At 41.4% G+C, this 12,544-nt stretch overlaps 1 protein-coding gene across 5 annotated transcripts in view; it reads left to right on the top strand.

Moving 5' to 3' along the window:
• LOC115180308 (transcription factor EC) overlaps positions 1-12,544 on the top strand; it is a 56,811-nt gene that overhangs the window by 30,609 nt on the left and 13,658 nt on the right. For 2 of the 5 annotated variants that reach the window (XM_029742303.1, XM_029742305.1), the window contains exon 1: positions 7,548-7,733. The exons of 2 other annotated variants lie outside the window; for them this stretch is intronic. In XM_029742303.1, coding sequence (XP_029598163.1) covers positions 7,677-7,733 — 57 coding nt within the window. In that variant the 5' untranslated portion in view covers positions 7,548-7,676. Of the gene's footprint in view, positions 1-7,547; positions 7,734-8,405; positions 8,586-12,544 lie in introns of those variants that run through there. One more of the 5 variants, XM_029742306.1, reaches the window with a different exon arrangement.

Raw genomic sequence — 12,544 nt, forward strand, 5'->3', positions numbered from 1 at the left:
AAAGGCCGCTCAGCAAGGAAGAAGCCGCTGCTCCAAAACTGCCAGACTATGGTTTGCAACTGCACATGGGGACAAAGATTGTACTTTTTGGAGAAATGTCCTCTGGTCTGATAAAACAAAAATTTAACTGTTTGGCCATATTGACCATCGTTATGTTTGGAGGAAAAAGGGGGAGGCTTGCAAGCCAAAGAACACCATCCCAACCGTGAAGCACGGGGGTGGCAGCATCATGTAGTAGAGGTACTTTGCTGCAGAAGGGACTGGTGCACTTCACAAAATAGATGGCATCATGAGGTAGGAAAATGATGCGGATATATTGAAGCAACATCAAGACATCAGTCAGGAAGTTAAAGCTTGGTCACAAATGGGTCTTCCAAATGGACAATGACCCCAAGCATACTTCCAAAGTTGTGTCAAAATGGCTTAAGGACAACAAAGTCAAAATTCACCCAACTTATTGTGGGTGAAGCTTGTGGAAGGCTACCCGAAACATTTGACCCAAGTTAAACAATTAAAGGCAATGCTACCAAATGCTAATTGAGTGTATGTAAACTTCTGACCCACTGGGAATGTGATGAAAGAAATAAAAGCTGAAATAAATCATTCTCTCTACTATTATTCTGACATTTCACATTCTTAAAATAAAGTTGTGATCCTATCTGACCTAAGACAGAGAATTTTTACTAGGATTAAATGTCAGGAATTGTGAAAAATTTGGCTAAGGTGTATGTAAACTTCCGACTTCAACTATATTGACTGCCTATATAGAATCAATTAGACAATGTTTGTACCATATTTGTGCTGCTGCCACGTGTTGTTGTCATGTTGTGTTGCTACCGTGCTGTGTTGTCTTAGGTTTCTCTTTGTGTAGTGTTGTGGTATCTCTCTTATCGTGATGTGTGTTTTGTCCTAAAACATTTTTATTCCAGCCCTGTCCCCACAGGAGGCCCTTTGCCTCTTGGTAGGACGTCATTGTAAATAAGATTCTGTTCTTAACTGACCTGCCTAGTTAAAGGTTAAATAAAGGTTAAATAAAAAATGTAAAAAGACAGCATAAAATGCTTATGACAAAAACAAATCTGGTATGTGAGGTAATAAGATAATAAGAACACTCTGAGCGTGGTAAAATATTAAATAAAGTAGAACAATGAAATGGTGGTGGTTACAATAAGATATAGTATTTCACTTTTTCCCCTTCAAATTCAATCAATCTGTGAAAATAGATTTCGCCAATGGAAAGGCCATCAGTGAAAGTATCATTGCGTTAGGTATACAGTACTACAATGACAGTATTCAGTCTGCTTTTGACATGCATTCTTTTCAGACTACCACTTTGCTATCGGAACATCTACTTAAGAAAATATCCAATATATCATACAGCAGCGGAGGCTGGTGGGATGAGCTATAGGAGGATGGGCTCATTGTAATACCTGGAATGGAATTAATGGAACGGCGTCAATGTGGTTTGCATGTGTTTGATCAGTTTGATACCATTCCATGGATTCATTCCAGCCATTACAATGAACCCATCCTCCTATAGCTCATCCCACCAGCCTCCTCTATAGGCTGGTATCTTCTTGGAAGTGAAAAAAACGTGGGTACATTTGTCCTATGAAATTGTACCCTACTTGAGTGACAGTATAGACATCTCTTTACTGAGTGCATATCTTAGGACCTCAATGTTACAGAAGTGACAGCTCTGTACTCCCCTTCCCTCTCTGCCAAAACACAGATTAAAGAAGCCTGCAATACCACTTCTCTTAACATCACCCAGAGGATGACAATAAAGAGGATCCATTTAGTCACAGACCAGTAGTCAACCTAGTGGTCAGCCATGGTTAGCGATAAAGATGCCCTTCAAAACCGCAGACACAGACACAGCAGTTTACCCATAGGCCACTGCTCTGCGGCGCTGGGCAGCTTTGTGTCTGAGGGTCAGGAAGGATGGAGGAGTCATGTGGCAGGAGATGACCATTTTGTGAATCCAGGGGAGGTGAGTGCCATCAGGGAGGTTTATGATTCAGATTTTTCACACTATTACTTCCTGAAGTTGAAGCTACTCGTGCTTGTGTAATGACAAGAACAACTATGGCCACTTCATGGTAGCCTAGTGGTTAAGAGCGATGGGCCAGTAACCAGAAGGGTGCTGGTTTGAATCCCCGAGCTGACTAGGTGAAAAATCTGTTGATGTGCCCTTGAGCAAGGCACTTTACCCTAATTGCGCTGGATAAGAGCGTCTGCTAAAGGTAAGATGGACACTGAGGGGACATTCTGAGCTCTCAAATTGTGTTGTTGCAGTTGATCATGCTTCTCTAATCAGTAGCACTTTATTTGGATAGTTCATCTGTAGATACTCTACAATCTATCTGAAGTCCACCAGTAACATGTCAACTGCACGTCTGTTGGCGTGTCTGTAGCTCATCTACAGGTGGTCAACAAACTATTTGTAGACTATCAGCAGCATTTTAACAGCCTTTCAGTAGCATCTCATCATTTTCTACAACATAGTGAATAAAACACCTGAAAACCCCATTCAACCCATATACAGTGTAATTAAGCATATTACTATGACCTGGGTCTGTCTGTCTTTATGTCTGCCTGGCTGCAAAGAGAATAAAGATGTTTTATTCTATCAAGACATGACAAGCTGGAGATCACCTGATTGGTAGGGCTAAGCATGAATATTGATTGAAAATGGTGAAAAACATCTCCTACTACATCCCCATCAAAGTGTGAAAATGATGGTTAACATGAATTATGGGATACATTTGAATCGGATTAATATCGGAAGGCAAAATATTGTGGTTGCGCAACATTGCGATATTGACACATTGTTCGTTTTCATAAATTATGAACCTATAGCATTAATTGTTCAAATCGACATAAACATGAAATTATGGCTGATGGTACATTTGTTGAACGTAACGAGCATTACTAACCAGAAGCATGGAGATAAGACCGATATTGTGCACTTCTCGCCCGCTGTTAATCTGTCCCAAAGCTCTGTTACTCCCGCCCCGCCGGCAGGTACAAAAGTAACGGTGCAGTTGTTCTGTTCTCGGTCTATTTCATTTAAACTCATTTACCCTAGAAATGAAATTACAGTTGCTAATGGTAGAGGACATATACGTAAGTTGTCATAAAATATGGTGTCTCTAGCTCTATCGATCTCTGAGTAATTAGGGAAAAAAATGTGGTGTTATTTTCGGCCCGGTTCTCCCCTACTATAGCAGCTCATTACCCTAGTTCAAGGCAGGACTATCACAGGGAGAACATTACAGGCACCACTCTCGTTGGCACTGCTAGCTTCTAATCTCTGTCATTTAAGCAGTAGCAAAGAGAAGGATGCAGGGAAGGAGGAGGATGACCTTAGATGCCTTAGCTCCCAGGTGTCCCTGTGAACAGCCTCTTGTCATCCATGACAGGGAAGGACCGGGCTAATTGATTTAAGAGCGAAAATCGCATTACTCCATTTCGCTGTAATTGCATCTCCTGCGAAATGACTAAAGAAGAACTGTCTCATTCATCTCCCCTCTCCAACCTATGAACCTATTAGAAGTGTATTAAATTGTTTGTAAAGTTGCTGCTCCTCTTATTCAAAAGTCTCGATTTGTGTGTGTGTATGAGCGTGTGTGTGTGTGTTAAACAAATCAAAATAGATTTTATATTTGAGATTCTTCAAAGTAACCACCCTTTGCCTTGATGACAGTTTTGCACACTCTTGGCATTCTCTCAACCAGCTTCATGAGGTAGTCACCTGGAATGCATTTCAACTAACAGGTGTGCCCTGTTAAAAGTTCATTTGTGGATTTTTTTTCCTTCTTAATGCGTTTGAGCCAATCAGTTGTTGTGACAAGGTAGGGGGGATATACAGAAGATAGCCCTACTTGGTAGAAGACCAAGTCCATATTATGGCAAGAACAGTTTAAATAAGCAAAGAGAAATGACAGTCCATCATTACTTTAAGACATGAAGGTCAGTCAATTCAAAACATTTCAAGAACTTTGAAAGTTTCTTCAAGTTCAGTTGCAAAAACCATCAAGAGCTATGATGAAACTGGCTCTCACGAGGACCGCCACAAGAAAGGAAGACCCAGAGTTACCTCTGCTGCAGAGGATAAGTTCATTAGAGTTAACTGCACCTCAGATTGCAGCCCAAATAAATGCTTCACAGAGTTCAAGTAACAGACACATCTCAACATCAACTATTCAGAGGAGACTGCGTGAATTAGGCCTTCATGGTCGAATTGCTGCAAAGAAACCACTACTAAAGGACACCAGTAATAAGAAGAGACTTGCTTGTCCTTTGGTCTGATGAGTCCAAATTTGAGATTTTTGGTTCCAACCGCCATGTCTTTGTGAGACACAGAGTAGGTGAACGGATGATCTCCACATGTGTGGTTCCCACCTTGAAGCATGGAGGAGGAGGTGTGATGGTGTGGGGGTGCTTTGCTGGTGACACTGTCAGTGATTTATTTAGAATTCAAGGCACACTTAACCAGCATGGCTACTACAGCATTCTGCAGCGATACGCCATCCCATCTGGTTTGCGCTTAGTGGGACTATCATTTGTTTTTCATCATGACAATGACCCAAAACACACCTCCAGGCTGTGTAAGGGCTATTTGACCAAGAAGGAGAGTGATGGAGGGATGGAGTGATGGATTGGAATGAGTTGGACAGCAGAGGAACTTCTTCAAGACTGTTGGAAATGCATTCCAGGTGAAGCTGGTTGAGAGAATGCCAAGAGTGTGCAAAGCTGTATCAAGTCAAAGGGTGGCTACATTGAAGAATCAAAAATAGAAAACATATTTTGATTTGTTTAACACTTTTTGGTTAATGCATGATTCCATGTGTGTATTTAATAGTTTTGATGTCTTCACTATTATTCCACAATGTAGGAAATAGTTAAAATAATGAAAAAACCCTTGAATGGGTAGGTGTGTCCAAACTTTTGATTGGTACTGTATGTGTGCATGTGTGTATGTGTGGATGGTACTGTTAGTTAGCCACATGGCCATTCAGTGTTTGATGACCTCTTTAGCCTATGGATGATTTAAACAGAAACTGAAAGGTATGTGTTGGACAGAGAGAGATTGACACTAATTAGCTAATTATAGGTTTATCTAGAGTAAAAAAATCTGTGCACTTATATTATATGGCATGCTCATACTGATTAGAGAAATGCAATGATGTTCCTAATTCACTCATATCAGAGTTTACAATATCTATTGCATGCTGTCACATTTTTTATGTTGTACAGTAGATATTGTGATAGATACGGACAAGCAAGTCTTCATTAAAACCAATCAACATTATATCCATCTACACAGTACACATCCCTCTGTTCCCCATATGCCGTAGGCTACTGTACACGCGTATTGTAAAGAAACGTACGATATGATCGTTTTCTTTTATACAAATACAAGGTCAACATTTCCAGTACAGGCACATGCCACCCCTATACCAACATCAAGCTCAAGGTAACAGTTAGGCACACATATAACACTGATGTTAAAGTGGTTGTAATATTTAATTTATATATGAATCATTAAAGTGAGGTGCAGCGGCTATTATGCATTCCTTTTCTAGCAGGATAAAACAGCCCTTAGATGTGGGAGCAGGACTTTGAAGTCTGTCTCAGAAGCAGGCCAACTCTTACAGGAAGTACCTTTGCTCATGTTTTAAATATACCTGCTGTGGTGTGTGGGACTAACAAAGGTGAGCGTTCTGGATGGGCCCCAAGATGAATGGAAAATGGTCAGCCAGGACACACACACACACACACACACACACACATACACACACACACATACACACATACACATACACATACACACACACACAGAGAGCTGAACAAGCACTTGTCTGAGAACTCCAACTTCCTTCCCAGTTGAGAACTTCCTGTCCACTAAACGAAGAACAAAATGAGACTAAAACATCAACTAAAGTGTCATTTCAATTTGACTGCTCATTTGTTCAGATAATTAAAACAGTCAGTCAACACAACGACTCCACTAAGGCCAGCAGCCTAACGGTATCAGCTTAAGGATTTCCCACAATAATAAAATCATGAACCATTCAGGCCCAGAGACATGTGTGTTTATTAGGTCACAAACAAGCCTCCCACCAGAAAAAGAATTCACAACAATATGCGTCTTTTCGACACTGCGAGACATGACTTTAATGGAGCATTTAAATGTCAAGTTAAGCATGCACTCTAAAGGCAGCATGTACCCTGGGGTGGCAGGTAGCCTAGTGGTTAAAACGTTGGCCAGTAACCAAAAGGTTGCTAGATTGAATCCCTGAGCTGACAAAGTAAAAATCTGACGTTCTGCCCCTGAACAAGGTAGTTCAGTGTTCCCACTGTTCCTAGGTTGTCATTGTAAATAAGAATTTGTTCTTAACTGACTTGTCAAGTAAAAGACCATCTTCTTTTGAAATGTAATCATTGTAATGCTATTTGACCCTTACTGCATTCACATTTTAGCAGACGCTCTTGTCCAGAGCGACTTACAGTAGTGAATGCATACATTTCATAATTTTTTTTTCTTTCTGTGCTGGCCCCCTGTGGGAATCGAACCCACAACCCTGGTGTTACAAACACCATGCTCTACCAACTGAGCTACAGGGAAGGCTGTACTTAAATTCAGCTCCGATACGTTTACTTAACTGTATCTAAAGTTATTTGGGCGTTCAATCACCACAAGCATTGATAAGACTGACATTGACTGAGGTAGTGAACATGTTTTTGCAGAATATTTGGCAGAGAAAGCGTTTAATAAAAATACTATCAGTCTCATTCCTCCAATGCTTCTGCTGAAATGTGGAAGAATCCATTTCCCAGACTAGGTGTTTGTTGGCTTGGACATTTCGCTGATTGTTTTGACATGATCTGATGCTTCAGGGTCAAAAGGTTAAGTCACACAAGCTTCCACTTTGCTGTCCTCAGTATTTCTGGTACAGAGAGGTTCTGGTAAGCACAATGCCTTCTGAATGACCTGCCAAGGGTTTCCATAGTAAACTCTCTGACTGTGTCCGTGGGTTAGAACAGTGGCCTGTCCTCTGTCTGTGTGTGTGAGTGTCTTGGAGGCCCAGTGAGACCTGTGTGTGTGTGTGTGTGTGTGTGTGTGTGTGTGTGTGTGTGTGTGTGTGTGTGTGTGTGTGTGTGTGTGTGTGTGTGTGTGTGTGTGTGTGTGTGTGTGTGTGTGTGTGTGTGTGTGTGTGTGTGTGTGTGTGTGTGTGTGTGTGGTAGTAGTAAAGGAATTGCTGGGGAAGTGAGTGTCAGTGAGATAACCTGGGGGGAATGTACTAATCAGAGCTGAAAGTGTTTCAGGCAGGAAAGTGTGGCAAGTCGAAGGCAGGAACACAGACTTATCCCCCCTGCCTGCTTCAGACCAACTGCCATCTGTATTTCTGCCACAGTCAGGCCTTTTCCTAACCAATGTTAGGGTTTGCAACGAGTGCTTGGCTCATGCAAGCCCACACACACTTAAAGGAAGCGGACCTGCTCTCTAAAAAGCTGATGTGTCATACCTTCCTTTCCTGGAACGACATGGCAGCACCTCTCTTCTTCTCCTTTTTCTGTTTCTGGGATCCTGACAGGCAGACAGTACGGTAGCGCTCTTCTGTTGCTTGAGACGTGTCTGTAGGGGGGCGGCCGTCACTCTCGGAGCCATGAGTCGATCCTGTGTGGTCAAAGTGATCACGCTGACCGAGATCCAGATACTGCCGGTAGGTGACATCAGCAGGCAAAGGAGAGGGGGAAAGAGAGGGATAAATAGGGAAAGAGAAAGAGGGTGAAAAAGGGTGAAGAGAGGGTCTCTGCAGTCTCACCCAGGATACTGTATGTATATGGAGGTACTCGCAGCTTGGATACATGTGTAAGTGCATCGTTTGGTTGATGGCGTGTCTATGTATGGGGGGGTATTGTAATGGCATTTTCTGTGTGACCTATATAATACTCACTTACTACTTACACATGCACACACACACACACACACACACACAGAGCTCCAAAGAGCATGATCTTCAAGACTGACATTCCAAAAAAGGGCAATTCTACTCAGTGTGGAATTATCTCTCCTTCCTCCATACAATCTCAGATGTGTGGTCACAGCTATTAACTGGTCAGCTGGCTCAGCATATCCACAGGAACCATGTCTGAGAACATGTCTGTCTGTATCTACACCACAGAAAGAGCATTACTGCACGACATTACTGTAGTAGCGTTACTTCAAAATACTCCACGCTTGTTAAGTAGGTCAATATAACACTAAAGTGTGGGATTCATAGTAGAAATGAATCCCAACAGTTGTGAGGTTATAAGGTTATGTCCAGAATTGCCAAAGCCTGTCCAAGTGAAATAATAACCCTGTGTTTCATAATCCAGATTTTTCTGAAGTGAAACAAGAACTTGGGTAAGAGTGAAACTGAGTTAAACAACAGCTGGCTATCTAGAATAGTGAACAGTATCTACCTGGGAGTGAGCTCTGTGACATACAGAGGTGTCATCAAAGACCATACATAGATCACTGTGCTACTGCAGGGCTACTGTCTGACTTCAAGGAGAAAGTACATGCTGAGGTAAATCAGTGCAATTTTGTCACAATTTAAAGTAGATTTGAGTATGGATATTATGTCTAGTTTGTAGAGTACTTTTATATGTTAAAAACATAAATTCATGTCTTTTGACATTTTAAAGCGGATATTAGGTTCTTAGTTACTTTTGCGCTGTCTTACTTGATGTTGTTAGAATGTAAATCGTTTTACCAAGTTTCGTCTTGAAAATGACTTTATCCCAACTTTTTATGACCATCTTCATCATAAAAGTTAATTTAATGGGATGCCTGAATCTGTCCATACATTATTCGTGTTTTTTTTGTGTTGACTTTGACGTTCTGCGCATGCCATTTAACTCTCATTTATCATAACTGACAGAAAATGTCATAAACGTGATGTACTTTCTTTATCAATGCCATCACAGCTACGTTGTGTGAAGAAATGCGGTATGTTATACATCAAAGTAGGAGGCAGACAGTACGAGTCAGTCCCAGAGTGATCCGTGGATCAGATCAGTGAGTTGTCTCTCTCTTCTCTGCCTGTCAGACATTCCTCGTTTTAGTGGCTTAAGCAGTGAAAACAAAGTTATGAAGAGGGCATAGATGCTGTCCTAATAGGAATCAAAGCTCTCATGGATGTTCTCCCTACCAGCCATTAGAAAAACAAACGAAACAACAACAAATTTATGCTCTGATTCAATCATAAGCAAACTGCATTGAGAGGACACAATATGTCTGCCTCAGACATTCATCTACAGCGCCAATGTCTGTTAGAAATACTGCTTGATGATGTATATGCTAGTGGAATGACATGGACAGCATTCAACTACGTATTTTGTACAGTGGGACAGAATAATGGCATGGGTCGAGTGCACAAACAAACATGATTTTGGGTCACTTTGACATGGGAGGAAATAATTCTAAGCGATATCCAAACCAATAGAGGGTGTGGGTGCGTCCTCCATTCATCACAACCAGACCCATATAGTATTTAGAGAGTCGGGCCAATGCGGTTTCTTCTTAAGTGATAATGAAGCCACTGTTTGGAGGATACTTTATCTCGAGCCAGAAAACCGTGCCAATATATTCTCCAAACACCGGCTTCGAGGGCATTATCACTTTTTTACAATGGGTTACCAAAATATTAAAATATTTATTTTTTATTTTTAACTATTTAGTCATACTATTTCACGAGATATAGTCCCGACACAAATCTAAGGTTGCTACCCAAGCCGGCTGGTCATTCGTTCTATTGGTTCGGTTACCAGAGACGCGACCCAGTCGTTCAGTCTTTTTGTTCTGTATCTATGGACGAGACCCAGTCGTTCAGTCTTTTTGTTCAGTATCTATGGACGCGACCCAGTCGTTCAGTCTTTTTGTTCTGTATCTATGGATGAGACCCAGTCGTTCAGTCTTTTTGTTCAGTATCTATGGACGCGACCCAGTCGTTCAGTCTTTTTGTTCTGTATCTATGGATGAGACCCAGTCGTTCAGTCTTTTTGTTCAGTATCTATGGACGCGACCCAGTCGTTCAGTCTTTTTGTTCTGTATCTATGGATGAGACCCAGTCGTTCAGTCTTTTTGTTCTGTATCTATGGACGCGACCCAGTCGTTCAATTTTTTTGCTCAGTATCTATGGACGCGACCCAGTCGTTCAGTCTTTTTGTTCAGTATCTATGGATGCGACCCAGTTGTTCGTTCTAAATGTTCCATTGCCATACTGGCTGGCAATGTTCTTATCCCTTGCTTGCTAGCTAGCCAACTACGGCTAACTTACAGTCACGTCAAACAGCAAAGTAGCTGCACTTGCATTTGTTTAAGCTGTTTTTTAGTTACATTTATTTGTTTGTATACATCCATAACAACGAGCTAATGATGCGCGATTTCGCCTGGCATAGAAAATGTGTTCTCTCATCAGGACACTGTTGTTCAGAGGAGCTAGCCAACAACACAGCTAACACAATCACTTTATTTTCCATTGACATTTCATTGTATATATCCATAAAAATGATGCCAGCTGATTCATGATTTTGACTGGCTGAGATAAACTGTCTGTCTCGTCCCAACTCCCGACACGTTCATTACTATGGGACAGCTGGAGATTGAATTTCAATATTGAAACAATGTTGCAAATGTTGGAGAGAACGAGAGCAAGGTTTATATAAATCTCCGCTGTTGAAAACCAAATGCTAGTATAAAAGAAATGGAAGATAATGTCTAGATGCTTTTTATAGTTGACATCAAGTTTATAAATTGCCTGGCTGGGCTGATGAGACAGTGGATTGTGCAGTGAGCTCGAACAGAGTAAATAGGCATTTCAACATCATTGCTTTAGCTGGTGGTAACTTGTGAAATAGACACCGGTTGGAATGTGATTTTAACCAATCAGCATCCAGAATTAGACCCAGCCGTTGTATAAATGATGATGCATTTACATGACACTTCAACATTCTATGGCAGCCATGTTAGCTCTCCATTAACATTACATGGGGAATATTTAAACAATTTGAATTAGAACAATATTCACAATTCTAAAAGTTGGCCTAACTCTTTAAATATATGGCTCTAATCACGACAATCCAATGAATGAAAGAAGGGACGTCACAATCAGTTCCAACAAGTGGAAAAGGACAAACACAAACTCTTCCATTTTCAAGAGTGTCAAAGTAATTTACAAACGTCTACATCGCCGATTCTCCAGTCATATCTTCTTCTGTGCCTAGTGAACTGCATTGTGTCTTGTCTTCTTGCACAGTTCTGTCATTGTCGTGCCGCGCATTAGTGACAGAAGATGCATTACTTGGTGGAATCTAATTAGAGGTCCCTTAACGACCTAATAGGCGTGTCTCCTGCTGCATGTACAGTAGAGAGAAGGCTATTAATCCAAGGACAACCTCTGTCTCTTCAGACAACAAGCTGAGTGTAGTACGCTTGCAGTCTTTCCATCCGCTCTTGAAGAATGTTGATTGAGTAACAAATGGCATCTTGTTTAGCCCTTAGCTGCCAGCGATGAGACTTGCTCTCTCTTCATTGGTGACAAGTTCAGTATTGTCGTGCGTGAGTCCATTCTGAGCAGGGCCAGTCTTCTATGTGAGCTATGTGGACGACAGACGACAGCACTAGTGTTGACCAAAAATGCTGATTCTATACTATCGTTATGTGCAAAGTGTGCATCTGTGACTGTGGTCAAATCAGATGCTTCTAGGACTTTTGTTTTGTAGTACAGACCTTTTTTTTTTTTACAACCTCAAGATGTTGCTACTAGTATTGGAGTAAAGGGGAGCAAGTGGTTACAGTTGTCTGCTGCGGTCTGGAGCTAAAAAAAAAGTCATTCTGAATGTTCCTGTGTGATGACAAGAATTGGAGTACAGACCTAAGTTGACCTGAGTTGTTTCTTCTCTGTATTGATTAAACGAGGAATGATGAAGAAAGCCAGAAGCTACTGCTAAAAGCAGACAAACATTTACTGTCAGGAGTTCAACCAGCATGGCAAACAGTTTATGGTAAAGTCATGAAAATCTCATGGGAATTCACTGATAGTAGAGAAAAATAAAACCCAATGATCAATCAACCAATTCTTCTCAAAATACTTAAGCAACCGTAAACCAATAAAAAAAGGACTACAATGATCCCCTTTATAGCCCTAGACAAGAGTAAAACAACTCTTTCATCACATGTCCAGAATAGTCCATCTCGGGTTATTCTTAGAGTAATTCACAGACAATGAACGGCCAAAGGAGGGGTCATGGTAGAAATGGCCGTCCAAAATTATTTAAAAAAAGAAGAACAAGAAAGAACCAATTGTACTAGAGTCAACTACTAGACCCCCCCCCCCCCCCCCCCCCCCCCCGCCCCGAAGGAGATCGTAGAGAGTCCGGACTAGGGGTCAATCGTGATTGGCCAATAACTCCCAAACAGAAACGGGGCGGTCCCGTTGAATTAGTCGAAATATAGGCAAAAGACATATGCAGATATCCTGTTGGG

Source organism: Salmo trutta, chromosome 40, assembly GCF_901001165.1.
Source record: "Salmo trutta chromosome 40, fSalTru1.1, whole genome shotgun sequence".
Lineage (NCBI taxonomy): Eukaryota > Metazoa > Chordata > Actinopteri > Salmoniformes > Salmonidae > Salmo > Salmo trutta.